The sequence below is a fragment of the Tenrec ecaudatus genome, chromosome 16, assembly GCF_050624435.1.
Source record: "Tenrec ecaudatus isolate mTenEca1 chromosome 16, mTenEca1.hap1, whole genome shotgun sequence".
Taxonomy (NCBI): Eukaryota; Metazoa; Chordata; class Mammalia; order Afrosoricida; family Tenrecidae; genus Tenrec; species Tenrec ecaudatus.
This window is the reverse complement of record NC_134545.1, coordinates 16961127-16987820: the sequence shown is the minus strand read 5'-3', so window position 1 is coordinate 16987820 and position 26694 is coordinate 16961127. Positions and strand designations below refer to the sequence as shown.

The 26694-nt window shown below is 55.9% G+C and overlaps 1 protein-coding gene across 2 annotated transcripts; it reads left to right on the top strand.

The window, feature by feature from the left end:
- The first annotated feature begins 184 nt into the window (after positions 1-184).
- Positions 185-26674, top strand: MVK (mevalonate kinase). Of its 2 annotated transcripts, XM_075534243.1 has the most exons (11): positions 185-276; positions 1430-1521; positions 2400-2547; positions 10195-10339; positions 11865-12020; positions 15668-15771; positions 16244-16289; positions 19781-19871; positions 20177-20296; positions 23376-23529; positions 25013-26673. In XM_075534243.1, the coding sequence occupies exons 2-11, from the start codon at positions 1444-1446 to the stop codon at positions 25162-25164; spliced, it is 1194 nt and encodes a 397-aa protein (XP_075390358.1). In that variant the 5' UTR covers positions 185-276; positions 1430-1443; the 3' UTR covers positions 25165-26673. The 2 variants fall into 2 exon arrangements, with proteins under 2 accessions (XP_075390358.1, XP_075390359.1); XM_075534244.1 differs by lacking the exon at positions 185-276 and having other exon boundaries at positions 1433-1521; positions 25013-26674.
- The last annotated feature ends 20 nt before the right edge of the window (positions 26675-26694 follow it).

Here is a 26694-nt window from a genome sequence, read left to right as displayed (position 1 = left end):
GTTTCCCATTGGTCCAAGACGCTCGCCCCAGGGAGGGGCACTCCCAGACGCTTGCTTCTCATTGGTTCACGTAAAGGAGCTGGGCGGGGAAACCAGTGACGCTGGCCTGCAACACCTATTGGCTCCTGTTCAAGCCAATCGGCAGTGGACTTCCAGCTCACGCTCTCTGATTGGCTGTGCCGAAGCAAAACACCGCCCACTCCGAGTCGCTGACAGTCGCGGTGGAGGAGTCCAGGAGTCCCTAGTACGTGGGCTGAGGTGCGGCGGCGAGGACAGGTGAGACGGCCGCGCTCGTGGGGCCGGGCGGCGCGAGGTCCGAGTGCGAGAGCCGGGGCTCCCCAGGGCTGGGCGCTCAATTCCTCGGGATCAGCTGCTCCAACGCTGAAAATCCATCCCCAGGCGGGTGTGGGGCGGCGGGACCGGCGACATCGGATCTGGCCGTTGTGACAGCGGCTTCCCTCTGCCCGCGAAAGGACCTTAGCTGGAGGGTCATTCTGCGTCGCTCATAAATCCATGGGAAAGCATACCCTCGTTGACCCAGCAGGAGTCTACCTCGCGGAACTTTTTGGTTAAGTAGCAACAAGGTGGGGGTGGGTGAATCCGGCGTTTTCTACGTCCTTTTTTACAACTGTGACCCATTGACTAACTCATTCCACTGCCATCAAGTCAATTCGGTCTCGTAGTGACCGTACGGGACAGGGTAGAACTACACCGCTGAGTTTCTACTCTGTAGGACAGGGTAGAACTACACCGATGGGTTTCCAAGAGGCTAGTGGGGTTCAAACTACTGACCTTGTGATTCACAGCCCAGCACCCAAGGCTCCTGTGACACACCGGAAGCAGCCTAGTGCCCACGAAAGAGTTCTTTCTGCTCAGCTTTCATTCAGTAGTGATTCTGACAAATGCTGGAACCAGGCCGGGGCAGGTAATTAGTACCTACCTGTAACTGAGTGATCACAATATGCCGGACATGACTTCCTTATATTATTTAACCTTCTCGACAGCACAGTTCATATCCCTGTGTCCCTGATTCCATGTTGAGCTGTTAGCCTCAAGGTCAGCAGTTCAAACCCACCAGCCACTCCTTGGGAGAAAGAGGAGGCTTTCTACTGTCAAGATGTACACGCTTGTTGACTTGACTTGACACAGGAGCAGTTCGACTCTGTCCTATAGAGTCACTGTGAGTTGGAATTGATGGGATGGCTGCCAGTTAGGCTTGGTTGTCACACAGCGAGAAAGTGAGGTTTGTAGCCATCGAACTCAGATCCCGATGCATCCAGCGAACCTCCGTGTTACGTCGTGCCCATTGCAAGTACTGGATGGTAGCACCGTGAATGCACTGAGCTTTAGGCAGGCATTCTGTAAGCTCCCTACCCACTGGTTCTGACACCTGGGGACCTTTGGTCCTCCCTCTGAATTTCCCTTTCAGGACAACCAGGAACCATGCTGTCAGAGGGCCTGCTGGTGTCTGCTCCTGGGAAAGTCATCCTGCACGGAGAGCATGCTGTGGTTCATGGCAAGGTAAGAGCCCTGCACCTCCAAGCCCAGGGGAGAGCGGGGGCTTCTTCCTGGTGCTGAGCTCACAGGAAGCTGAGATGAGCCTGTGAGAGGAGATAGGCCTCCTTCTGGCCACCCCAGTGGAAAGGCAGGCCTTGGGTGCCCAGTGGGTGCCACAGGGGGCTCCAACAGTTGCGAGGATGAAGCAGAACGGAGCAGTGTTTCCTTCTGCTGTATGCAGGGTGGCCATAAGTCAGAACTGACTCAGCTGCCTCCCCACCCCTGCCCGACCACAACTACCAGTCGTACAGAAGGACTTCGCTCCCTCGCTGAAGTAGCAAAACAATACAGAAGGCCCTGGCAGATCCCTTCAATTTCTTGGGCTATTGGCATGAAAATGGAGACTTAGAAAGAATTGGCCCCTTGACCGAGGAAGGAGCTTTTGACCTTGGTAGAACGAGGAGTGAATTTGGTCTGTCTGGAGGCAAAGCTCATGCATTTTCTACCCACCCGATATCAGTTGTCATTCTTCAGGCTCCGCACTTCCGTTGATTTAACTTCATTCGTTTTCAAAAGCACAGTGATTGCTGGCAAGTGCTTGCTTCCTTGGGTGTTGAGAACTCCTAAACCCAATAAGCCTTGCCTGGGGAAGGCAAGCTCGGGTGGACATGCTGCCCTCATGAGGAGAGCATCGATTAGCAATGTTTGTCCCGGGTGCAGAAAGGAGTGACTTGTATCGCCTGATCTTGGCACTGTCCCCATTTTTCCAAAGAAGGGAGGGTGGTGGTGGTGGTGGTGGTGGTGATGGTGGTGGTGTGTGTGTCTCCAGCCTCAGGTGTGTGTGTGTGTGCGCGCGCGCGCGCCCAGCCTCAGGCTTCCTGCTCTTGCCCTTCATTCTACAGGTAGCACTGGCTGTGGCCGTGAACTTGAGAACATTCCTCCGGCTACAACCCCGCAACAATGGAAAAGTGAGCCTCCGCTTACCAAACATTGGCGTTAAGCGGGACTGGGAGGTGGCCAAGCTTCAGCAGCTGGACACAAGCTTTTTGGGTGAGTGCAGGAGACACCAGGGGTGATGAGAGGGTGGGCCCAGGGTCAGTGCTATTGTTAGATGCCCTTCATTCGGTTCTGACGCAGCGACCCTGTAGACAACAGAATGAAACACCACCCGGTCCTGCGCCAGCCTCACCGTGGCTCTTAGGTCTGAGTCCATGGTCGCGGCCACTGTGTCTGTCCATCTCGTGGAGGGTCTTCCTCTTTTTTGCTGCTCCTCTGCGTGACCCGGCGTGATGTCCTTCTCTAGGGACGGGTCTCTCAAGACAAAGTCCGTTCTTGCCTCTAAGGAGCATGCTGGCTGTTTGCCTCCCACGACAGGTGTGTGTGTGTTCTTTGGGCAGCCCACAGGACTTGACACACTTGTCCCCAGCAGCCTTGTTCAAGTGCAGTTGTTGCTCATTGAGTCTTGCCTACTCAATGCAGCTTTCACACGCATATGAGGCCATTGAAAAGACCATGGGTTGGGCCAGGCACACCCTCGTCCTCAAAGTGACAGCCTTGCTCTTCAACACTTGAATGAGGTCTTACTCAGCAGATGCACCCGGTGGGTGCAGTGCACCCTCGGATCTCTTGGCTGCTGCCTCCATGCGCATGGATCCAAGCAGAGGAAATCCTTGACAACTTTAGCCTTTGCTGTCCAGTTGGGAGGATTTGGGCCTTTCTTCCATTGAGTTGTCATTCATACTGAAGCCTTCAACCCTCGATCATCAGCAGCAAGTGCTTCAAGCCCTCGCTTTCAGCGGGCAAGGTTGTGGCACGGGCACCATTCATCTCACTCGGTTTTTAAACATGCAGGCATAAAATGACCCAAGCAGACTGAGGCAGGTTGTTGTGGGACGGCTGTCCAGATGCATCGCGGCGTGGACAAACCAGAATCAGAACCGCGTGCCCATTATGACGGGACAGAAGACAGGTGGTGTGTAAGCACATACGTCCATGTGTAAGGAAAGGCCTGGGAGGAGGACGGCCGTGAGGCTGGTGGGGGCGATGTTAGGTTTCTTGATTGGGAGATGCTGAAAGAATTCACACAGAAGCAAGTTTGTAATCCAAATGACTTTTATGAGGAAAAGGGACGTTTGGGATATGACAGGCTCAAAAAGTACACGCGGTTTCAGGAACGTGTACAAGGCTGCACAGGAACCGCACAGGAGTTCACAGCTGAACTTGGAAAACGTGGAAAGAACATTGGAACAAGAGCACAGCACCACGCTTTTGGAGCCTGGAAGTCCCAGGGACCAAGAGGGAGGCCTGAGGGGAGAGCTTGGACCTCAGGGCCCATGCAGGCACACTCGGGAGACATTCCCACCGTCACCGTCTGTCTGCCAAGCACTCCTGAAAGAGGGGCAGCCTGCCTTGTACCCCCGCTGGCTGGGAAGGCATGGGGGAAGGTGATGGCTGCTCTTATTGGCAGAGTTTAGGCGCACCTGTGTGAAGGTATGTGCCTAGGTTGTGGCCAAGCTTAGCTTCACCTGTGTTTAGGTGTGTGTGGGGGGGCGGGGAGGGGGTAACGAAGGGGAGGTTGGGGAAGAGTAGACCTAGTCTGCATTTGCTCAGTTTGGATCTTTTCATAGGTGCCTAATGAGTGCTTGGTTTCTTTCCAACCCCTTTGTTGTGGCCCTATGCAGGCATGGGGAGACAACCCCCCCTTAGTCCCTATTCTGACTACCTAACAGCAATTCGTTACAGGGGGGTCAGGGGGACCTTGCCGTTTATAATGCTGTGTTTTGAAGAAAACTTGGTTGGCACGTTGCCTGATGAGACACTGAAGGGAACCCTGGCTTATTATTGAGACAGGCGGTCAATGTTAGGACATGGTGAGTCACAAAAGTGACATCATCCCTGCCGCCCCTGAGCCTCCCACGCCTAGTAGTGACTGTGTAACCATTCGGCATTATTCCCGCTGGCTTCTTTTAGGTGGAGGTAAAGGGACTCCTTTGAGCCGGCCATCTGAACTGTCCAGGAAGGTTTGCTGGTTGCCAGCGGTGGCTCTGGGGACGGAGTTTGAGAGCAGGTGGTGTCCGATCGTGCAATGCTGTGTCTGCTCAGCTGGGGACCTGTGTGTGTTCTGATGCAGGGTCGCGCTCTGAAGGGAGGCTTGCACGCTTCACCACGTAAAGGCAGTCATGATCCCACTTGTTGGGGGATCACTCTCGTAATCGCAGGTGCTGCGGCCTCGAAGTAGCACTGCAGGTGTGCTCAGACAGGTCCCGGAGGATTGGCAGGTCTGGCTCACTCCTGACTCCCTGTGGGACCCTAGACAGGGCCCTGAGGCCTCGTAGCTCGAAGGAAATAGGGTCCTGCTGCTTGATGGACGCTTGGAGGGCTGTGAGGGGGAGCTTCGGCCTGTGGTGAAGGTGTGTGCTTTGATTTCTCTAGAAGGAATTTGAGCCTGTGGAAGTTCACTTCCCACGAAGTTGTCTGAGTCTGGCATCTTTTCCTTTTGTGTCTTTGCTCCCTCACCCTAGAGATGAGGACCTTGTGAGTCAAGCACAGTGGTCATGTGGTGGGCAGGTGTGTAACGTGTTACACTCTTAGAATCCGCCCCCCATATGGAAATTAAGGATATGGATATGGAAATTAAGATTCTGAGAGGCCAAGCAGGTATCACACAGATTCAGAAAGGACACAGACCCCGCCTTTTGGTGCCTGTCACATGCCCCGTGGAGAACTCTGAGATGTCCCTGCTTGCCAAAACATTGTCACCGGCATGGCCGCCTTTAGCGTCCCTTTAATTTGTGTAGCACGTATATCTGGAGGATTTGGCACATGCCCTGGTGTTTCCTAACACAGGCACAGCCAGTTTATCATCTGGTGGCATCGGTGCCTTTGGAATCTGACCCAGGGCTCAGGGAGTGCTCTGGAAAGTGGAGCAGCTGGTCAGACTAGCTGTTTCTCAGGAAAGTGGCCCAGCCACTGGGAGGACAGTTTCTCCCTCCTCTCTCCTTCCCACCCCAGCCAGTCCTGACATGTCACGGCCACTAGTCTCATGGGAGTGTCCCACTGATTCAAGAAGCCCTGGTGGCATCTGGCTGACCAGTGGGACTGCTAACCATAAAGGTCAGCTGTTTGAACCCACCGGCGCCTCCGAGGGAGAGTTGACGCTTTCTACTCCCATGAAGATTGCCAGTCTGGGAAACCCACAGGGGCGGTTTTACCTGGTCCTGTAGGGTTGCTACGAGCCAGCCCCGACTCAATGGCAGTGAGAGCTGAATATGCACTGATTGTGTTTGGGGAGAGGGGAGTCTTTGGGGAATCTGAATATTCCCTTTAGTTTGGGTTTTATCATCTAGAAGGTCAAGCCCAGGCCTCTAAAATGACCGAGCTAGAATGCACTGTGTTAATTAATTAAGCATGGATTAATTAAGCACTTCCTCTGGGTGCTGGGAACTGTGCGGACGCCCTTACCGGACTCACTGGCCTCAGGTTGATTCTTACTCTTAGTCACCTGCTAGGACAGCGCTGAACTGCTCTTGTGGGGTTTCCAACTGTAACTCTTCGCAGCAGTAGAAAGCTCCTTCCTCTTTCGGTTAGCAGCGCGATGCATAACCATGACGGCCCCAGGTCTCCTCCAGGATCTTACACACCTTCCTGAAATTTGAAGGCGCCCAGGGGGTGGCATGGGTTACACTGTGGGCTGCTTGCTAGGCATACATCAGCAGTTCAAACCCACCAGCCCCTCCGCAGGGGAAAGGTGAGGCTTCCGATCACCGTCAAGAGTGGCAGTCTCTACAAGGAATCCCCCCCTGAGCTGTAGCAAGGGCTGGTATGAAAGGCAAACCCGTTAGATTAGCTTGCCCGACATCTGCTTTGCTGAGAGACTGGGTGGGGTGGTAGGGGAGGGTGCTGAAGCAAATTGTGTTATCTGGGCATCACTATTAGACCTGCTTTCTATATCCTTGGTCCTTGAAGACATTTCCCAGTGGCCTAGTTTGCCTCTGTGGACAAGATCCCCCTGCCGTGAGGTGGTGAGCATCCTGTCAGTGGTGGCATTCAAGGAGAGAACATGGATTCAGGGATGGGCAGTCCTGTGGCGGGTGAGAGATTGAAATAGTCATAGATACCTTGGTATCTGGTTTGTTGGCCCAGAGAAAAGGCCCAGCTGTCGGGGAGCACGGTAGGGTGGGTAGGTGTGTTTGGTGGGGAAGAACCCCGGTTGCCAATTTCTCACCTCCAAAGTACTGCTGCGTGTTGAGGCTGCAGACTTGGCTGAATTTCCATCCTTGCCTTTTCCCCTGGGCAGGGGACTTTCCCAGTCAGAGCTCCCTGATGCCCGCCCGCCCGCCCACCCATATCCCAGGTGTTGAGTACAGGACGCTGCAACGACCTCAAGGTAGCTCTGAGTGGATTTGCTTTGCGGAGTTCTCAAGGGTCACTACGCGTCAGTGTGGGCTGGACCGTCGGGGGCAGAGAGTAAGGAGGAGGGAGCGATTGTGAACAGAGGTGGGAGGGGGTTGAGTGAGGAGCAGGTTTGGATATTCTGGTGGACTCCTTTCTGCTAGCTGCTGAGGCCTGCAGCCCATTGGGGTGGGTGAGCACGGAGTCCCCCATCGCTGGGGTGTGTGCAAGCAGGCGCATGGGAGAAGCTGAGGCTCAGGAGCTAGACTGCTGGACTGGCTCTAGAATTGAGGGTTGTCTGTCACCTAACCCCACCCTCAATCACAGGGTAAGAGTATCATTCCCTGAACCCCTCTCTCCTCTGTACTGCTCCCCCAACTGCTCAGAGACCAAAACGGATTATCTGTTCGTCCAAGAACTCCTCTGAGCTGGGCAAAGAAGGCTTCAAAGTAAGATTTTCATTAGCAACCAGATTACTTAATGGCCCGTGTGGAAATCCTGCCCCACCCCCTCCACCCATTTGCCCCACAGCCTGTGGCCTCACTGGTGCAATAGCCCCTCCCATACCAGACTATCCAGAATCCTTCGTAATGTGGACGATCAGTGTTAGTCATGGAGTATGATATGTGATAGAGTGAGAGATTGCCTCCGTGTGTTGTTTCTTAGATGATACAGATACTAATAACAGAATTCTTCTGTACAATCTCTCCCCGGTGAATTACAACAATATTAGTTACAACACGGTTAGTCACCCAACCTAAGCCTCTTTTTATTAACCCCACAACCCCCGGTCCCTTTAATTATTTGTTCACTCTCAAAAATAGTTAATGGGATAGGCTCACAAATACTAAATGCCACACTGTTGTGGCTGCGACACCAGGACATTTGGTGTGATTGGTGGCTGTGAGAACCCAGGCAAGAACAGAAAGAGCAGGACAAGCTGGTGGCCCGGGCTGTGGAACTGTGTGTGTCCCTATGATTTGGGGGTGATGACAATTGTGACCAAGCGCATTGGAAGATTCACAAAGAAAATCAGCATGGAGACAGAGTTTTAGCCTAGCAGGTGCGTGGATACATTGAAGCTGGGCTGATGAATGCAGGTCACGGACACATGGAAGCTTTTTGTTATGGTCGCTAAGTATAAGACCCCAAACCACCTCCCTGCCATGGAGTCAGTCCTGACTCACAGCAGCCCTGAAGGTCTGGGTGGAACTGCCCCTGTGAGTTCCGAGACTACAGCTCGTTTGTTTGTTTGAGATGAACTTGTTAAAAAAAAAAAGTTGCAGTCTCAGAGATAGTTCCCCTGCCCGCTAAGGTCACAAGGAGTCGGCATCGACTTGACGGCAGTGAGCCTTCACAGACAGTACATTTCAAGTTCAGTCCTGGAGCATTTTCTTCATTCTTATACTCATCACTGCCAGCTCCCCGTTTCCCCCCAACCTCCCCTGCCATCCCCCGATGGACCACGAATCCAGGTACTGTCGCTGTAGGTTTATCTGGATTTTATTTATTGAAAAGCATTAAAAACCAACAAAAGAGAGAAAAACATCAATTAAAGGGAAAGCAGAAAAATATGAAAAAGTAGAACAAATTTAAAATGTGTCAGTAGCGAGATCAAATGCTAAAGTGTTACCTTTTGACCAATTGTAAACTTGTAAAATTCCAGAACTTTCTACATGACAGCAAGACTGTTCACACCTCTGGTCTAGGCTCAGAGGGGATTCACCGGAGGGTTCATCCACGTGCATTTTCCCCTTCACTTTTTTGTTTGTTTTTCAAGACTGAAACAACTTTTTAAAAATCATTTTATTGGGGGCTCATACAGCTCATCTCAATCCACATATCCAGCCATTGTATGTCAAGCACATTTGTACGCTTGTTGCCCTCATCATTCTCAAAACATTGCTTTCTACTTGAGCCCTTGGCGTCAGCTCATTCCCCCCCCCCTTGCTGCTCCCTCCTCCCTCATGAACCTTTGATAACTTCTAAATTATTATTATTTTGTCATATCTTAAACTGTCTGACATCTCCCTTCACCCACTTTTCTGTTGTCCATCCCCGAGGGAGGAGGTTATATGTAGATCCTTGTAATTGATTCCCCCTTTCCACGCCACCTTCCCTCCACCTTCCTGGTATAGCCACTCTAACTACGGGTCCTGAAGGGATATCTGTCCTGGATTCCCTGTGTTTCCAGTTCCTATCTGTACCAGTGTACATCCTCTGGTCTAGCCAGATTTGTAAAGTAGGATTGGGATTGTGATAGTGGGAGGGGAGGAAGCATTTAAGAACTAGAGGAAAGTTGTATGTTGCATTGTTGCTACACTGCACCCTTCCTGGTTCATCTCCTCCCCGCCACGCTTCTGTAAGGAGATGTCCAGTTGCCTACAAATGGGCTTTGGGTCCCCAATCTGTACTCCCCCTCATTTACAATGATAAGATTTTTTGTTCTTTGAAGCCTGATACATGACCCCTTCGACACCTCATGATCACACAGGCTGGTGTGCTTCTTCCATGTGGGCTTTGTTGCTTCTGAGCTAGATGATCGCTTGTTTATCTTCAAGCCTTTAAGACCCCAGATGCTATATCTTTTGATAGCTGGGCACCATCAACTTTCTTCACCACATTTGCTTATGCACCCATTTGTCTTCAGCGATCATGTCAGGAAGGTGAGCACACGGAAACAACTTTTTTAATGGGTCAGAAGGGAGATCAAATGATAAGCTATTGCACTTTAACCTAACTCCATCTGCCATAAACAACTTTACAAGGCTCTCGGTCTGATCAGGATGGGTTCGCCATCCCTCAGCTCTGGTCAGAGGGGATTCACCGGAGGCTTACTCCATGTGCGGCCAGTGCAAGCGGCTTTGGGGTTTCCACGCTCGTTTATAGCTTTCCGTAAAGCGAGTGTTCCCAGCGTCAGCTCTGATATCGTACACGAGTTCATTCTTATAAAGTGCAATGCCTCACACACAGCCTTCTAAGAAGGTTAGCTGTTCTCATGCTTAAATCCTCAGAACTGTGGGAGGGGTAGAAATGTTGTCAGTCACGGGCCCCGCGGGGTTCTAGGACAGAGGGTACGATGTCCAGACCCCAAGTGGGAAAAGAAACGGAGGCTCAGAGAGGCTGAGTCCCTGCTCTCTGCCACAGAGCCATCACCCCCACACCTAAGCCCACCTGCCTCCTCCGGAGGGAGCCCAAAGTCAGCTGGGAGGTCGTGGCCCTCCAGATTCACGCTCCTGTTTTCTGTTGTTCATAAACGCCCCCCCCAGCCTCCCTCTCTCACCTGCTTGTTTGCCTGTGCGACAGAGCCGGGGGACGTCGCGGCGCCCACCCCTGAACAAGTGGAGAAACTGAAGGAGATGGCGGGCTTCCCGGAGGACTGCAAGGGCAGCGAGCACCTGGCTGTGCTGGCCTTCCTCTACCTGTACCTGTCCATCGGCCGGAAGCAGAGGTGCGTGCAGCCGGGTGCTTTCTCTGGGGTCCCCCGGCTGTCCGAGAGAGCCAGTCGCTTCCTTTCGCACCCAGGGCACCTGAGGGCAGTGGGAGCGAATTAGTCCATGCCAGAGCTGGGAGCCGGCTTCTGTTCATCTTCACGTCAGCACTCACACCCCCTCCAAAGCCAGATGCCATGCCTGGACTCTAGCATGGCTTCCCTCGAAGCCCCTTCACCCCACCTCGCCCTGACTCCAGGGAAGCTCTCTGGTGGGCACCGTGAGGTGTGTGTCTGCCTCACCCTTCCCCATTCCATCTGAGGGTGCTGTCCTCTAGGCAGCCCGCTCCTCGAGGGTGTCTGGACTGTTGAGGGAGGGTCACCCCAGTGAGAGGGAGCATGGGCCCCCCCACCCCGAGCACCCTTGAGTTCTTCTGGACTGCCTCAGCATCCTGCTCAGAGACGCAGAGCCCAGCCCCATAGATTCAGCAAGTCCTTGTGTAGAAAGCTCAGAGCCTGGCCCGTGCGTTGGTGAGGTCAGGTGTCCCCTATGTTTAATGTCATCAGAGCGATCGGAGGGACACGCATGTTATCTGTCACTGGCCTGGCAGAGTTCTTGGGCGGAGTGAGTGTTCCCTGTCCAGACCCAAAGGTAGGGACCTCGGCGACAGCAGACTTCATGGAGGACAGACCGCTGGCCCGGGCTGTCTGAGGCAGGACTTCCATCCCTGCCGGAGGGGCCCAGTTCAGAGTCCCCCAGGAGGGGCGTGCTCCATCTGGGACGTCCTATTTGGAAATTAGGAAGCATGCCAAAGTGAGCTTACAGACCAGGGCGTTTGCCAGTTCTCAGGCAGGGGAACAGACATGCTTGAGAGGCAGTGACTGCGACTGGTCCTGTGTCCGAGAGCAGCCCTGTGTCCCGCCGCCGTCGGGCCAGGGAGAGAAGTCGCGGGGCTGGAGCTGGAGGAGGCGCTGGAACTGAGAGACGGCCAGCGAGGGAGGGGCTGCCTCGGTGGGGGTCGGGGCGGAACTTCACAGAGGCAGCGGCATCTGAGAAGGTTCTCGAAGGCTAGGTGGACGTTTTCCCGGCGGGTAAAGCAGTGCAGGGTTATTCCCAGCAGAGGGGCTAACCTGTGCCACGGGCGGGACTGTGCGACACATTCAGGGAACAGGAAGGAGTTTGAAGAAAAAGAGGTCCATGGTTGGCAAGGCCCTTCCCAGGAGCAAGTTGGATGGTGTCGTGATTTAGGGAAATCCAATGCTGGGTTTCTGGTCATCTGCTTCACCATGAGTCTCGGCCAATAGTGGGGTTGAGAAAGCGCCCACAGGGCAGAAAATGAGGCCAGTTGCTTCCAGGCAGGCCAGAGGCCATGACCCCTGATTCAAGAGAGGCATGCTCTCCATCATTGTCACAGAACAATGTGTATGAGTTGTTGAATGGAAAATAAAATCTATATCCGCTCAACTTCTACCCAAATGGCAACAAACGTTTTAAAGAACAGAGAGAGAGAGAGAGACTCACCCTTGGTGCCCTGCTGTGTTTCAGTACCCTGCCAAGCCTGGATGTGTCGGTGTGGTCTGAGCTGCCCACTGGGGCGGGCCTGGGCTCCAGCGCAGCCTATGCAGTGTGTCTGGCCGCTGCCCTGCTGACGGCCTGTGAGGAGATCCCCAACCCTCTGCGGGACGGCGGACACGCCAGCAGGTAATTGCACGCCCCCCCCCCCGCCCACTGTCCTTCCTGGGCCCTGGGGCCCACACAAGTGTGAGGGGATGCCACAGAGAGCTGCCACCACAGTTCAGTGCGTCCACGCTCCCAGAATGCACTTTGAAACGCGTCCTTGTGCCCAGTGCATGGCTGTGGACAAGTTCTTGGGCTCCTTAAACCACAAAGTCACTGCCACCCAGTCGGTTGTGACTCATCCCATCCCCTATGGGTTTATAAGACTGCAAATCTCTCCAGGAGCAGAAAGTCTGCCTCGCCTTTCTCTCTAAGGGTTCGAACTGCTGACATTGCGGTTAGCAACCCCTTGTGTAAGCCCCTGGACCACCGGGCCTGTAACAAGAAAAGGTCTTAGCAGAACAGTGGCTTCTCACATTGATCCTGCGGGCTTTCTGGCACAAGCCTTTCACCGGCAGAGGCATGGCGGCACTGGCTTTATCCAAGTGTACAGTTTCACTGGGACCATCTCTTCTCACACGGGGCCCGGCATGTGCCCTGTGTCTTCAACCGTTCTGGGGAGCCCCTGAAATAATTCAGGAGTTTGGTCAAGCGCTTCAGCAGCCCGAGGCTAAAGTTTCACAAAAAATTATTTTAAAGCGTTTTTTTCCAGTGGGCAAAGCCCTAAGGCCTGGGTTTCCCTGTGCCCACCTCATGCTCAATCAAGAATTCCAGTTAATCACTGAGATTTAGAAAGATGCGGTTTCTGCATGCCATTCACATCGGTCTTTCAAACATTGCTTTTGCTGTATTTGTTTTGGCTGTATTTGTTTTGCTGTATTTGTAAAATGGCTACGAGTTTTCGTAAGTTTAGGCACAGGACGAGAGAAGTGACCTGCGAGCCCATTCAAGTTATTTTCTGTGGAACTGCTGTTAAGAGATAGAGCAACGTTACCTTAGAATCCTTTTTAAAATAATTTTTTTATTTGAAACTTTAGGTCAAGTTCTTTATAAACGCCATACCAGTGGGGAGAAAGTGCCTTTTTTTTTTTTAATTGCTGAATTTAAAACCTTTGAGATGTTAGATTTCCTTTTACGTGTGCCGACACTAAGCATGGGGTGGGGTGGATACAGGAGTCAGAACTAATTGTTTGTGGAGCGTTACCTTTCTTTCAGCTGTTTCCATGCCAATGGGTGTTCCACTGAAAAGGAGGAACGCATCAGTGAACGATGAACTTGAAAGTAGGGCTTAATGGGTTTAAAAGCAGGCTGATCTGCCACGTTTTAAATTTAAAAAGAAGTAAATGTTATGCAGTCAGATCTGAACACGCACGCGTGCGCGCGCGCACACACACTGCCTTCTGTTTGACAGAGTAGAACTGCTCCGTAGGATTTTCTTGGCTTTCATCTTGAGGGAAGAAGATGGCCCAGCCTGCTTCCTCTGCCGTGCCCCTGGGTGGGTTTGACCTTCCAGCCTTGGACTTACCAGCTGGGCACAAACCACTGGCACCACCCGGGGGCCGTTTGTGCCAGGCTGTGAGGTCACCAGGAAGCAGCTCTCTGAGATGATGGCCCTTCTTTCTTCTGGAGCACCCTCGGGCCTCATCCATGGCAGGAGCAGAACCTCCCCTTTGCCCAGCTTCCCGCTGGCAGCCTGGGTGAGCCTGTGAGGCTCAGGACAGAGGTGGCGTCAGATCATTTCCATCCTTGGGCAGCACTGATTGAGAACCCCCACACACACACCCCATCCCACCCCCAGGCACAGAGGTCAGGCTGTTGAACAGGGTTGAGTGGAGGCAATCCCAGAATCCCTCACGATGGGCCCGTCTGACCCAGAGACCAGCTACGCCGCCTGTTGTCTGTGTCTGCGCTGGGTGCCCACGGGCACTGCCCTGGAGTCTCCTTCCCTTGGCCTGACATTGCTGTGGGACAAGCATTGTCCTGCTAACCGCAAGATCTGCGGTTCAAACCCAACAGCTGCTCTGTGAGAGAAAGACGAGGCTGTCTGTTCTCGTGAAGATTTACATATAAGGTCCTATGAGTTGGAATTGACTTGATAACACAGGGTTTAGACTTTGCTTTGTAGGGTGCCTAGCTAGAGTTTCTATTTCACGGGCCCGACTCCCTGAGTTCTCAGGGCAGTCACATCGACCCAGAGTGGGGCCAGGGAGAGAGGTGTGTCCTATCCATCACTGGTCCCAGTGACTCTGCGACCCTGGCACGGTGCTCCAGCAGCGTGAATGTACTGGCAGCGGGCCTTGCGGGAGAGTCGCGGTAGCATTTAACACGCCCAGAATTATTCAGCTCACTGCCATCAAGTCCAGTCTGGCTCGTGGCGACTCTGTGGAGGACAAAGTAGACCTGTCTCGGGGGCTGTCGGAGCCTGTGCATCTTTACAGAGCAGAGAGCCTCCTCTCTCTCCTGCGGAGGTGCTGCTGGAGCGAGTGGGAGGTCAGATGGGATCTGGGGTCTGCAAAGCCCGCCGCAGTCCAGTTGCAGAGGGAGGAAGGCCCATGGCAACCCAACCCATTGCGGTCCAGTCAGCTCGCCTCCCTCGGACTGTAAAACTGCCCTCGGGCCCTCCTCGCTCTCTTCATTCATTCATTACACTTATTCATAAATGCATGAGAATTCTTTATATGTACAATGTATGTTTTTAATCATTTTATTAGGGGCTCATACAACTCTTATCACAATCCATACATACATCACTTGTGTAAAGCACATCTGTACATTGATTGCCCTCATCATTCTCAAAACATGTGCTCTCCACCTAAGCCCCTGGCATCAGCTCCTCATTTTCCCCCTCCCTCCCCTCTACCCCCTCCCTCATGAACCCTTGATAATTTATAAATTATTATTTTGTCATATCTTGCCCTGTCCGATGTCTCCCTTCACTCACTTTTCTGTTGTCCATCCCCCAGGGAGGAGGTCTCATGTAGATCCTTGTAATCGGTTCCCCCTTTCCAACCCACCTCCCTCTACATTCCCAGTATCGCCACTCACACCACTGGTCCTGAAGGGATCATCCGCCCTGGATTCCCTGTGTTTCTAGTTCCTATTTGCACCAGTGTACATCCTCTGGTCTAGCCAGACTTGCAAAGTAGAATTGGGATCATGATAGTCAGGCGGGGAGAAGGAAGCATTTAGGAACTAGAGGAAAATTGTATTTTTCATCGTTGCTATATTGCACCCTGTCTAGCTTGTCTCCTCCCTGAGACCCCTCTGCAAGGGGATCTCCTGTGGCCTACAAATGGGCTTTGGGTCTCCACTCCGCACCCCCCCCCCCCCCGTTATTCACTATGGTAAGGTTCTTTGGTCTTTGATGCCTGATGCTTGATCTGTTCGACACCTCGTGATCGCACAGGCTGGTGTGCTTCTTCCATGTGGGTTTTGTTGCTTCTGAGCTAGATGGCCGCTTGTTTACCTTCAAGCCTTTAAGACCCCAGATGTTACCTCTTTTGACAGCCGGGCACCATCAGCGTTCTTCACCACATTTGTTTATGCACCCCTTCTCACTCTCTTCTGTTGAGTCTGTTTAGCCTCAGGGAGACCCCGTGGGCCCCGGGAGTGATTTTGCTTCTTCTGAATCCGCGGTCCCAAACCCCTTTGCCTCTCAGGCTCCCCAAGTACAGCCAGGGACTCCTGCCTACCTGTCTCCAAGATGCATTTGTGTGTTTTGTTTTCCACAGGTGGGCCACAGAGGATTTGGAGTTCATTAACAAGTGGGCCTTCCAGGGGGAGAGGGTGATCCACGGGAACCCCTCCGGCGTGGACAATGCTGTCAGTACCTGGGGTATGTGCTGCCCACCCCCCAGACTCTCTAGCCAGTGTTTAAACCCTGCCATGGGGTTTCGGCCGCTGAGACAAGGAAAGAAGTGCAGGCTCCGTTGGGGGGTTAGGGGGAGCCCTAGCACACACACCCAGGACCAAATGGGGGTGGGTGGAGGACCAGGAGTCTGTGGTTCGATGGGCTCCAAGCAGGACCTTCCCGAAAATGGCAGACTCATCGGTGCGGGGTGGAGTTAGCACACTGCCATTCAGTAAGGTGGAGGTTGCTTAATGCCCCCTGGGCTGCACAGGGTCCGGCTGCTCAGAGCAGGGAGCAGGGAGCATGGCTCAGGAGCCCAGTCCTGTCCCAAGCAGCCTGGGGAACAGTGGCATGCTGTCTTGGCCTTCTGCCTCCTTGTGAGCGAAGCTGAGGGCAGTTTGCATTGTTCAGCCCGTGCCCAGACTCCAGCCTGGTCCTCCCCACTGTTTGCCCATAGGAGGAGCGCTCCGATACCAGCGAGGACAGATGACACCGTTACAGAGGTAATTCCTGGGTGGGGCATCACACAGGACAGTTGTCCCAGGCTCTCGATGCCCCAAGGTGACCCTCATAAAGGGACCCCGGGTGACAATGGCTCTTCGCCAGTTCCACTCTTAAATTGTCAGGAATGCGAGGGCGGAGTCCTGCGTGCCTGCCCCATTCCCCCATCCCTCTCCAGAAACTAGCTGGCTGTTCCCCCAGACTCTTGGCTGCTTGTCCATTTGCCACCCATCCATCCATCTTCTATCCATCCATCTATCCGTCCACCCTCCTGTCCATCCACTCCTCTGTCTAGTCATGTAGTGAGCAGGAGTCAGTCTGTCCTGGGCTGAGAGAGATTGAAGACCAGCCTCGGGCCCTTTGAGCTCAGTGTACAAGTGGCTGGGACAGAGGCAGAGCCTGGCCTGGGGGCAGGGGCTCGCCGTATTAAACCCAGTGCTCTGGCCACCGGCCACTCAGCGCCTGCCCCTGATGTTCCTTTCACCTCTGCCTCTGGCTCACATACATGCATGTCACACATCCTCTGGGCTGTGTGCACCTCTGCGCAAATGTCAGCTGCAGGGAAGCAGGGCGGTGACAGGAGCCTGGTGCCTCTGTGGCTTCAAGTGTGTTGTGTCTGCGTGTGCGTGTGTGTATGTGTGTGTGTGTGTGTTGGGGTTGGGGATTGTCCCAGGATACTGTGTCACCTCAGTGGGCCTTCCCAGGGCTGTGAGGGTCCCAAGCCCCCCTCAACCCCATCTTAAGCTAGCACAGTGTTCTTCCAGCTGGGCAGAGCACCCCCATTCACAGCTCCGCACCCGCCCTGTGCTGGCTCGATGGCCTGCCGGGAACCTCCCCTATCTCTACTGAAGCTCATTCACCACCAGGCCCTCTCAGCTTGGCACCCAGAGCTGGAGAGTTCACTGTGGAAAAGGCTGTCCTGTGCCCTGGGGGATGGGTCATGGCACCCTGGCCTCTGCCCACTGGGTAGCACTGCTCCCTCCTCCAGGCATGAGCAGGTATCCCCTGGAGGGCAGGGCAGGTCCTGGTTGAGCACAGGAAGAGCTGCCTGGCTGTGCGCAGAGGCGTGGGCTCTGCCGGCTCACAGAATCCACACGCAGCCCGAACAGGAGTGGGTGGAGCATGGAGGCGTCTGGGTCCGGGCCCGGCTGGCTGAGTCCGCCTATTGGCCTAACCCTCAGAGAGATGCCTGAGGGGTGATCCCAGAGTGCGCATGTGGGGGGCCTTCAGGGAGGCCGCGTCGTTTTGCAGCCCGACCCGCCCAATCCTGCCCCCTCGTGTTTTATGAGAGCTGCTGGTATCCTGAGCCCCATTTGGAGCCCCAAAGAGGGGAAATGAAAACGTGGCCGGGGCATCCTTTGGGGAGCCAAGCATGGACCTGGGGGCAGGCCAGCAGGCTCAAAGCTTCAGGGGTGGGAGGTGGGGGGTTCTGAGCAGAGGGCTGGGGTTGGCAGGCCTGCAGGGGGAGCCCAGCGTCTCCACCTGCCAGCCAGGTGGCTGTGGGCGAGTCACGCCTCACGTAGCTAAGGGGGTTCTGAGGCCCGCTGCAGGAGTATGCGTGGGCTGACCGTCCCATTGCGTCCCCATGGTGGGCCTCTGCAGGGAGCACAACCGCGGCCCGCTCTCCTGGAGCTCAGTTGCAGGATGAGGCAGCACAGCCCGCCAAGGCTGTCGGCATGGCAGGGGGGCCGGTCCTCCCGAGGGAGGGACACTCACTAACACATACTGAGTTAGGAGGGGGCTTCAGCAAGCTCAGTGAAGACTGGAACTGAAGGAAAATAGAATTCTCCCACGATCTTTGTGCAGCCCCCCGCCTGTTTTCTTACAGCCCCAGGCACTGGCTCTTGCCCTCGGCCCTGGTGGGGAGACCCGGGCGCTCAGGCTCTGTGGCCCTGACGTTTCTCAGTTCTGTGGCTTTCCTCCCTCAAACGGCCCCATTTGTATTCGCCGTGGTGTCTTTTTGGCTCTTTTTATAATTCAGAAGGGATTCAGGTCTAGATCAGAGAAAGACATCTCTTCCCAAAGGATAAACCACGGAAAGTAGAAACAAACCAAAAAGCCAGCCGGGGTCATCACTCGTAGCCGCCCTGTCCCGGGAATCGAAAGCCTCACCTTTCTCCCTAGCGGTGCAGTGCGTATTCACGGTACACCAGAACACCAAACCCAATGCACTGCCATCCAGGCGATGCCAACTCAGAGCGACCCTCTTGCACAGGGCAGACCTGCCCCTGTGGGTTTCAGAGCGGCTGGTCGTTCAGAACTGCTGACCTTGCAGTGAGCAGCTCAACGCATCACCACTACGCACTCCTAGGCCTAAGGGGCTAATAAACGGAGGGGTCAGCTGGTTGTCTGGGGAGACAGGGAGGCCTCTGGTGAGAGGCCATTGGAGCAGAGACCTGGAGGGAACCGAGAACAAAGGTCAAGGCCGCAGTGTGCTGGCGCTGGAGGAGCCCTGGCCAGGTCCAGTCCCAGGAGAGGGAGCAGCTGGACTTGTCTAAGTGAGATGGAGACCCCCAGCTCAGGCCTGTGCCTTGCTGACGGCTGGGATCAGGGAGCAGCGTGACCTTGGAGACGTGCTGCAGGTGCCACCTAGAGCAGATGGCTGGTCTTCTGGGCGCCCGGCCCCCACACGAGGAAGCAGAGCAGGATGGGGCACCCGCAATGCTGCCTTCAGGAGAACAGCCTGTCTTTGGAGGGAAGAACAGAAAGCCAAGTGGACGTTTATCTTTTGTAAAGTTTGAGGGGAAGAGAAAGGGCCCCGCCTCCAGGCGGGATCGATATCAATTTCATGGGCTCCTGGGCGGGGAGATGAAGCCGGCTCTAGGCTTGACAGTCCTGAACCATGAAGAGGAAAGGGCATAAGGGGTCCCTGGGTCAGGTAGCTCCAGTGGTCTCAGGTCAGAGTTCACTCCCAAAGGCAGGCTGGGGTGATGGGAGGTGGTGACTGGAGTCCCCAAACAGAGCCACAGGGTCACGCTGTCAGAGGCTGGGGACAGGACAGGACCGATGGCAGTATATGGCACCTCCCCTGGGCCATGCGCGTGGCTCCGTCCAAGCAGCGCCCTGCCCTCCTGCTTGCCTCTGGATTGCACCACTTTGGCATCCTCCCCACACCGTGATCCCCTGCCCTCCATCCTGAGGCACGCTGGGCCTGCCCCCTGACGGCAGGCACCATGTCCTCCCATGTGCCCTGCTCTGGGATCATCACCCAGCCCTGCTTCTCCGGGGGCTATGCTCCTTCACACGTGCCGACACATAGTAGGTATGCAGTCGGAAACGGCTGACTGACTGAAGAGTTGAGGAAAAGCACCCAGGACCCCAGGACCTGAAGTGGAAGGGGGCGCTGCTGGAGAGGCACGCTTGCTGGGCTTTCCCCCCCACCCGCACCCCAGCTAGCTGGAACAGGGAGGGCTGATGTCCAGGGCTGCCCCAGGCCCTGCCCAGTTCCTCCTGCAGGAAGGCCACTATGGACTGTGCCCTTCTCCCCTGGCAGGCCCCCGGCTTTGAAGATCTTGCTGACCAACACCCAAGTGCCCCGCAGCACCAAGGCTCTCGTGGCCAACGTCAGGAGCAGGCTGATCAAGGTGCTCCCCACTCAGCTCCAGGGCGGCCTCAGCAATCAAACTGGATGGACTAGGGTGGGGGTGGGGGAGCAGGGGCCCTTGAGCAGGTGATACTCAACCCCAGCCAGGAGGTGGGACAGGGACACTCCTGAAAGGACAGTGATCTGGCTGGCTGAACTGTACCTCGGCCCCCAGAGAGGCTGGCCTGGGCAGGGAGCTTGTGGGAAGTAGAGGAGAGGACTTGAGAGGACAGGGATAGGGTGGGGTCCTCCCAGCCCCATCATCCCTCACTGAGCCTCACAGGACCTTCCGTCCTCCCCCTGCAGTTCCCCAAGATCGTGGCCCCTCTCCTCGACTCAATGGACGCCATCTCCCTGGAGTGTGAGAGGGTGCTGGGGGAGATGACGGAGGCGGGCCTGGCACCGGAGCAGTACCTCATTCTGGAAGTAAGGCTCGGGGCCCCCAGGAGCCTGTGACCCGAGTCTGGGAGGGCGCATGCAGGACAGGGCCTGGCTCAGAGGAAGTGCAGTAAGGGGCTGTGAGCACACTGGGCCAGGTGGGTCATGGGGCCATGCTGAGGCGTGACTTCCTCTCCCCTGCGGGTTTTGCTCGCTCCATCTCCTGATTTATCCCACGCCTCTTCTGCAGCCCCCTGCTTTGATCAGACGTGTTCTCAGATGGTCCTCTCTGCCCTGTGACTATCATCACCTCCATTTGCACAATTCCACTGGCGAGCATGGGGGTGAAGGCTGGCTTTGGCCGTGGGTCGAATCCTGGCCCTGGGCCCTGCCAGTCTCCTTGGGTGGCCCAAGAGGGCAGCAAGATCCTGATGGGCTACCCGCTCAGTAACCAGGGGCATGGGCCGGTGAGTGTGGGCTACCATAGCAAAGCCCGCAGGGGGCGCCCTTTAGAGACCTGGGAGACAGGCAGCTCTGAGCTAGCTCATGGGGCCACATGGCTCCCAGTGGCTGGTGTTGCAGGTGGCCTCCAGCTGGCCGAAACCCCCACCACCCCCTGTAACCCCAGCCCTGTCACCCCTGCCACAGTTCTGTGTCTCCTTGTCCCCCGCTGGCACGAGAGTCTGCCACCCCTGCATTGAGTGGGAGCTGCATCTGTACAACCCGCTTCACACATGGTTTGTCAGCGTAGCCTTCCAGCACCTACCTGCCCCATCTGACAGATGTGAAAACAGAGGCCGAGGGAAAGGGCCGCCTTTCTACTTTGGTGAGAGGCTGAGCCAGGGTCAGACGGACGCGTTTATGTAGCCCTTTCTTCTGGAGCCCTGGTGGCATAGTGGGTTACGCGTTGGGCTGCTAACCGCAAGGTCAGCAGTTCGAAAGCACCCACTGCTCCTCGGGAGCAAGCTGAGGCTGTCCTCCGCTGTAAAGAGTTACAGTCTCGGAAACCCACAGGGGCAGATCGACCCTGTCCAATAGGGCCGCCGTGAGTCAGCTTCACTGACTTGCTAGCAGTGACCTTGTTTGTTTGTTTGTTTTTCTTTAATTCAGCTTCAGGAGCCCCTGCGTCATAGGGAGTGGTGAGTGCGTCTGCTAGCCACAAGGCCAGTGGTGTGAACCCACGGTTACTCAGCAGGGAAGATGAGGCTGTGTACGCCAACCGAGTCGCAGACTCGAAAACCCACAGGGGCGTTTCTATCCTGGCCTGGAGGGCCGCTGGGAGTCGGCATTGCCTCCAAGGCAGTGGTCTGGGGCTTATTGGGCGAATCTTTAATGAGCTCCTGCTCCTGAGTGTTCGCCCTCCTCCTCCCTGCTGGCTGCTTCCGGTCTGGCTGTGACTGCCTGCCTCTCAGCTCCATCACAGTGAAAGGCTGCACAGTGCTCCAGAGCAGGAAATGATCGCTGATAAGGGGACTGCAGGGATGCTAGACTGTGTGTGTGTGTGTGTGTGTGTGTGTGTTCGACGCCCGGACAGCTCCACACACAACCCAGCCAGCAGTTCTCCTGTGTCACAACCTGCCACCTGAGTCTTGACAGATTTTGGCTCAGACTGTGACAGGTGTCTGGAACCTGCCTTGGCGGTGTGACACCTGGCACTCAGGCGCGGAGCGAGGCCCCGGGGGGGCTTTAGCTCACTTGCAGCCCACAGGGCTGGTGACAGGCACTGGGCCATCACACCTGTCTGCTCATAAGCGTTGGGGCCTGTGAGGCCGGGGGGTGGGGGAGGGTGACCCATCCCTGCGTGTAGGCGGGTGTCAGGGAGCCAGGTGATGCTTGGCCTTCATGGTACCCAGAAGCCACTCTGCCAAAGCAGGCAAGAGTCAGGGTACCAAATCTCAGAGACTGGGCTTTCCCCTCTGAGCCTCAGTCTCCCCCTGTGTGAAATGGGGGCGTTGTTAATAGACCCATAGCAACAGAACCCTTGTGGCAGGGCTGACGTAGCGGAATTGCCTCTTTTGGGGGTTCACAGCAACAAGGTAGCTACTTCTCTGATGCCTGCTTTACGAATGGAGAAATCAAGGCCTAGATCCGTGGTTCTCAACCTTCCTCATGCCGCGACCCTTTCATACAGTTCCTTATGTGGTGGTGACCCCCAACCATACAATTATTTTCGTTGCTACTTCATCACTCGTTTTGCTACTGTTAGCATGTGGAGCTCTGTGGGTTCAGCTAGACAGACAGACAGGCCGCCCTGCTCCCCCACCAAGCGTGCTTCAGTTCCAGAGTAAAGCGTAGGAGTCAAGGCCTGAGCCGTCCTGGTGTGGGGTCAGACCTCTGTGAAAGGGTCATTCGACCCCAAAGGGTCATAACCCACAAGTTGAGAACCACTGGTCTGGAGAGCAGGAAGGGCCTCCGAGGACACTGGGTCCAGAAAGGGCAGGGCGGACATGCAGCCCCAGGCCCCGCTTGACCCCCATTTGTGTTATGATGTCATACACTTGCATCCCACTTGATCCTCTGGAGGATGGGTGTGGCCTCATGCGTGGCCAGGAACCCAGGCAAACCCGTAGCCATGTCTCCCCTCGTGTGCTTGCTGAGGCTCCGAGCCAGTCAGTAGTGTGAAAAGTGGCCCCCGAGGTCGCTATAGGGGGGCAGATTATGTGAGAATTTAATCTTCTTTTTGCAAATGTTGGAAATCCGCACTTCCAAGTTTCAGCAGGGAGAGCATGTATGTGCCCATAGCCCAGAAGCCCAGGACTGGGTGGCTTCAGGCATGGCCAGACCCAGGCACTGACATGATGTGGTTATAAATCGTTCCCCACCTTCCATGGACTCTCTGGTCACGTGGCGAGCTGGACTCTGGTAGCCTGCGCCCGAGGTCAAAGAGTTTTTAGCAGCTCCAGGGTCAAGGGGCAGCGAAAGCCATAGGGGGAAGGAGAGGAGTACTCATTGGTGCAGCTGAAGCCACATATCCCCCCCCCCCCCCAGCTTCCGATCACCATGGCCAGAGGGAGGGCGCCTGTGGCTGGGCTACCCTGGGAAGACCTGTGGTCCAAACGGGGGGTACTTTTGCCAGAGGTGGGGGGGTGGTGTGCGAGTGGTCACGGCTGGACGCTGTCTCCCCCAGGAGCTGATTGACATGAACCAGCACCACCTTAATGCCCTCGGGGTGGGCCACACCTCACTGGACCAGCTGTGCCAGGTGACTGGGGCCCAGGGACTGCACAGCAAGCTCACTGGAGCAGGTGGCGGCGGCTGTGGCATCACACTTCTCAGACCAGGTACCCACCTGGGCATGGAAGAGGCTTCTCCATGCCCCCTACACTGCTGCATAGGCCTTGGATGCATTGGCGCTCTGGTCTAATGGGTACATACCCGCAAGGTCGGTGGTTTGAACCCACCAGCCTCCCAGTGGGAGAAGGGCGAGGCTGTCTACTACTGTAAAGACTGACAGCCTCGGAGACTCAGGAAGGTGGTTCTTCTCTGCCCTGGAGGGTCCCTGGCGTTGGAATGGGCCCCAGGGCCATGGGTTAGCTTTGGGTCTCTGGGCCTTTGTTCTGTCCTCAGGAAAACACAGACTCACAAGGCCCTGGCTCACAAGGAGAGCGGTGCACTTTGAGAACCTGGTGCAGAGCTGGCCTTGTAGTCAGGGTTTGTTTCCAGTGGACAGCCCCCCTCCTCCCCCGCCTCCTCCTCATCTGCCAGCCAACCTACACCAGGGTAATAGACTTGACAAGGTCAGCGCCACCTGGCTGACACACTGGGTGTCTGTCAAGCAGCTAACTTTGCCGTTAAGGCAAGTGGTGTGGGTTCCTCCCAAGAGCCCAGGAGGGGCTCTTGTTCATGTTCCACCACCAGGCCATCACAGCTGCCTTCCAGACCAGCACTGGCCCGCCAACCAAAATGCCAGAATGTTAAACCCACTGCCCGTGGCTGATCTCGACCCATAGCCGCCCTAGTGAGGACAGGTCTGGGTGACTGTAGAGCCCATGTAAACTGTGTGTGTGTGTTTTCATGCCTCCACACCCCATGTGGACACCTGAGTGGCATTCGTTGTGTGCCTCACCCTTGTCCACCTCCAAATTGCCCGCCTCCCTTACCAGAAGCTTCCTGTCCCCTCCGCAGCTGACTTGCTTGCCACTGCCCACCCGCCCAGTGGACCCACTCCCATAGTCCCTGCCGGGGAGTCACACATCTTCCTGGGACGAACATATCACACAGCACGGTGTTCGCCCAGCCCTCCGTGTGGTGGCACGCGTGCGGCTGGCTGATAGGTCATGGTTGGTGTGCCCTGCAGGCCTCTGTTGATGGGCACTGGAGTTGTCCCATGAACACTGATAGCCGAGCCTCTGTGAGCGTGCCTGCTCCCGACTGGCGCTGCCGTCCACGCACCCCTTCCGAGGCTGCCTTCGTTACGCCCCCACCCTCAGGGCACCGGGCCCGGCTCCAATTCATCGGCATGCTTAGTCAGGCCTCCCTCTCCAGGCCGTGTGGTTGTCGGTTTTAAAGACTCCTAGCTGGTCTGGTGGGTCTGGGGCCTGTGCTGTGAACAGCCCCTCCTCCAGCCCCCAAGGGAGGGTGCAGCACACAGAGGGGCTGCAGACAGCCAGGTGTGCTCCTGGTGGGGTGGGGACCACAGATGGGCAGAGCCTGGCAGGCCGGCCCGCAGGTAAGCAATCGCCTTTGCCCTGCATGGGGAGGAGCGCTCTCTGCAGGAGGCTGGCACTGGCTGACTCCTGGTGACCTGCTCTCTCTCTCCTGCAGATGTGGGGCAGCCAACGGTGGAGGCCACCAAGCAGGCCCTGGCCAGCTGCGGGTTTGACTGCTGGGAAACCAGCATCGGTGCCCCGGGCGTCTCTATCCACCAGGCCGCCTCCTTGGATGCCGCCATCCGGCAAGCCCTGAACGGCTTGTGAGACAAGCCAAGCCACTGCAGCCACCCCCCAGCCCTGGCCAGAGGCTGGGTCCTGGGTGCTGGAGTCAGCTGGTGGGCACACCAGCTTGTGGCTGAGCCCACAGTGGGCTGTCACCAGGGAGTTTCAATGCGCCTCTGGGTGAATCAGCAGCAGGGCTCTGAGACGTGAGACCTGAGCTAGAGGAGCTGCTTGGCCGACCGCCCAGGAGCACCGAGAGGCCCATCCATTCTGGGCCTCTGTCTTCACCTTCAGGGTTCAAGCCACGTTAGGTGGAAGTTCGGGTGCAGGCTGTCTGGGGTCTGCAGCAGCGTGCCTTATCTGTCCCCTGACCTCCCAGGCCCCACCCTGGATGACAGGGTGCCCCCTGGACCTCCCGGGAACTGCAATCTGTTCTGAGTGCTCAGCACCATGTGACTGTCCCCCCACCCCCACCAACTGGACCTCTGGAGGTGGCCTTGCCTGCTTGTCCCTGCTCATGGTGGGTGCAAGGGTGCGAGGGTTGGTGAGGGCAAGACTGATCTGTGATTTCTCCAACCCCCCCTGGCGGGAAAGGGCAAGGGGCCCTGGAGGGCCAGCCAGCGTGTCCCTCCACATCCAGGTGGAAGGTTGAGGAGCCGCAGACTGCAGGCCAGCCCCTATGCCGTCTGCAGCCCCTTCTCCTGGGAACCGAAGGAAATAAAAGGGTAATGTCACTTGGCTTCGTGTTTGAGAAAGGTTTTTGCAGGTGGCTCCCTCGGAGCATGATGGTGCTGGGCTCCCAGTCTTTCCAGCGCCCTGCTCACACATGCATGCTAATCAGCCATGAAGACACACACACAAGGGCACAGACCCTGCTCGCAGCCCCAAGTCCAGCACCTCCCTGGCCCTGTTTGAACTTCATATCACCACGAACTTGGCGCTTTCGGAAATGGCATTAACCATCCCAAGGCCCGCTCCTTCAGGCCACTGCCAACAGATGCTCCAGCAGCAAATGGCCGGGCGCAGAGCCAGGCTCCGGGCCAAGGATGGTAGGATCTAACTGGGTCCTATGCACGCCTCCCCTTGGCCACTAGGGGGCAGCGGCGCTTTCCCCAGCATCTTCCTGGAGAGGGTGGACCAAGTGGGGCTAAGAATCCAATGGTAGTCAACCAGACACCCCTTACTGAAGGGTTGTGGGGAGGAGATGAACCAGGCAGGGTGCAGGGTAGCAACGAGGAAACATATAACTTTCCTCTGGTTCTTAAATACTTCCTCCCTGTCCCCCACTATCATGATCCCAATTCTACCTCTCAAATCTGACTAGACCAGAGGATGTACATAGGCACAGATAGCAACTGGAAACACAGGGAATCCAGGACAGATGACTCCTTCAGGGCCAGTGGTGAGAGTGGTGATGCCTGGAGGGTGGAGAGAATGTGGGGTAGAAAGGGGGAACCAATGACAAGAATCTACGTTTAGCCTCCTCCCTGGGGGAGGGACAGCAGAGAAGAAGGCGGGGGGAGACGTCAGACAGTGTACTATATGACAAAATAATAATTTATGAACGATGAA

Bases quoted from the DNA above. Each gene is read 5' to 3' on its own strand.
- MVK (XM_075534244.1), top strand. From the start codon at position 1,444: ATGCTGTCAGAGGGCCTGCTGGTGTCTGCTCCTGGGAAAGTCATCCTG. The intron at 20,297-23,375 runs GTAAGGCTCGGG...TGTCTCCCCCAG, and splicing joins AGCAGTACCTCATTCTGGAA to GAGCTGATTGACATGAACCA. The intron at 23,530-25,012 runs GTACCCACCTGG...TCTCTCCTGCAG, and splicing joins CATCACACTTCTCAGACCAG to ATGTGGGGCAGCCAACGGTG.